General features: G+C 35.3%; 1 protein-coding gene across 1 annotated transcript; it reads left to right on the top strand.

Annotated features, from left to right (window-relative positions):
- The first annotated feature begins 1,290 nt into the window (after positions 1-1,290).
- LOC149258845 (protein GLUTAMINE DUMPER 2-like) lies at positions 1,291-1,611 on the top strand. Its single transcript, XM_089437513.1, has one exon. It carries the CDS (start codon positions 1,291-1,293, stop codon positions 1,609-1,611), a length of 321 nt encoding a protein of 106 aa, XP_089293639.1.
- The last annotated feature ends 908 nt before the right edge of the window (positions 1,612-2,519 follow it).

Here is a 2,519-nt window from a genome sequence, read left to right on the forward strand (position 1 = left end):
TGGATTTTTATATAGCTCTTAATAAAAACATTTAAATCGACAATTAGAACTAACTTGCACTTTAAACTCTCAAACCATAATCCAAAGAGGAATAAGCATATGTTCAGGCATAAACCTTTTTGGTATTAGCTAAGCTTACTGGAAAATTGGTTCACATCCTGCTATAATGAATTTGTAAGAAAATTGAAAAACTTTTTTGGTATTACTGGAAGTTACTGGAAAATTGGTTCACATCGTGGTATAATGAATCTGTAAGAAAATTGAAATTCGTGTCAAAATTCCACTCTTACCTCTTTGAAACTGGTATAATAATGAAGGGAAATTGAAAATCTTAGATCAAAATTTCACCCTCACAAGCAATTAAAGATGTCCTAAACATAATAGTCAAGAGTGTGCATCACAAGGCTGGGCTGGAAAAAAAAGTATCAACTAACCATTGTTGTTGTCGGTCAGCTTACTTGTCTGCATCCGGTAGTCTGAAAGGAAAAATGAAGAATCCAGCAACCTATAATGTTTCGTGATGAAAATATGCTATATTATATACATAGTCCACTCACACCATTGCCATGAAATAAAGTTATCCTCTTTTATGATCAATAAAAGCCCAGGAAAACAAGAACTTTTAGTTTTCCTTTTGTTTGGTTGGCTCTGAAAGCCCAGTTGAGATTAGGTAGGGAGGATTTGTACCTGATAGAACCCCACTACATGATACAGACCCCAGTGTACCCTCGGCACAACGACATCACGGACCTAGGAGTGCGCAATTATTGTCAGTGTTGAAACATTGAGTAGACCACCACAATCCAGCGTACTTGAATGATGGTAAATAAAGGACAACTAGATATTCTGGCAAAAAATCTTTGGCCCAGACTTAGAAACATTCCTTCAACGCTTATTTTCTTCTCCCTATCTATAATTATTTTGATGACTTAATAGGTAGAGATATGACCCTATATTCCACCCAGCATTAATAAATCCATTAATGACTATGTCTCGTCTCAAATATAATGGAATTCGACCCATAATGAGATAATTTTCAGGATAAGCTCTGTAATTGCTTCTGCAAATAATCCTAATTAGTGACGAAAAGTCTTGTCCCTTTTAACTAAATCAGCTAGGTTTTGCTATATATTCAGCAGTGCATTACATCCGGAGGCAAATCCAACCTTGTAGTTTGTTGTTGTGTGTTTTCTTGAACTAGATTGATTCTAAGTTCAAGTGATCTAAGTTTCTGAATAAGCTGCCATTGATTCGGTTGAGCCCCATTACATTTCTGGCCAATCTAAGTCCATGATCAATAACAGCAGTAACGAGACTGTCATTGCCTACCACGCCAAATGGCATTGGCCTGACCCTTTTCTGTTCGGCGGGTTAGCTGCCATGTTGGTCATAGTTGCGGTTATGTTAATATTAGCTCGTTGTTACTGGAAAACCACCGATTCTACGAATAATGGCCATGGTATTAACGTTTCCACTGAGTCGGGTGTGCACAATGATATGTCAGGTGAAGATATTGAAGAAGAGAAAGTGGTGGTGACAATGGCGGGACAACAGAATCCCACCTTCCTGGCGAGGCCTGCAACTGGTTCTTACAGTGCCTTGGAAGTATAAGCTTAAAGAGAGATCCGCAACAGAGGAGATCTTGCACTTTCTTTGCTTGCCAACCTGGTAGGAGTTTCTTGTAGTGTTATTTGAGGCGTTAGGCGTGTTATTTGTAAAAATTTCAGCAGCACTGTAAAAGAGAGGGACTGAACACGAGAACTGGTTGGGTTCATGACGGACTAAACACCGGGGACGTCTCTCACACACTGTCATTTCTATTGTTTTAATATGAAAAATGATATATTTTTTTAGGTTGGGTAGTTAACTGGATGGCAGTTTTTTGCTGTTTTAAATGAGAATTTGGTAACAAAAATTAAAAATCATGTAGTTGGAGTGTTTGAATTGTGTAGAAATAGATTTAGCACTATATGAACTGGTAGAATACCCAAAATTTATCTTGACAACTGTAACCAAGATTTATGAAAAATTCTGCCAGATGTTTTCATAATTTTACCCAATTTCTGAGCTATTTTGTAGGTTCTTTTTAGGTAATTTTATGAAAGAATGGTTAACTGGACTTATCTTAGTTTTGTTAATTTATGAAGGGGTAGTTAATTGGATCTGATTGGAGATTTGGTTATTTTGTTGTATGCCTTGAATCATCTCTGGGGTGTATTTATAAATTTTGTAGCTATGTTATAATATGAAAAAACATTTTTTGAATTTGCAGCAAACTTTTGGAATACAAAATCTCCATACTCAATTCTTCATAAATATTAAGAAATATTAATTTTTATACCAATATTTATAATATTTAAAAAGTGGTGGTTATTTATGTTAGTTGAAATTAATGGAGAAAGTTTGTTTCGGTTGTGTATGTGTCTTAGATTAGAGTTAGTTCCTATTTTCTAGGAGATAGTTTTGATCTCCCTAAATTGAATGTAAACTTATATATTTTTTGATTTGATGATTAATGA

Source organism: Pinus tabuliformis, chromosome 6, assembly GCF_031772625.1.
Source record: "Pinus tabuliformis cultivar Carrire ecotype Pingquan chromosome 6, CPIR1, whole genome shotgun sequence".
NCBI lineage: Eukaryota > Viridiplantae > Streptophyta > Pinopsida > Pinales > Pinaceae > Pinus > Pinus tabuliformis.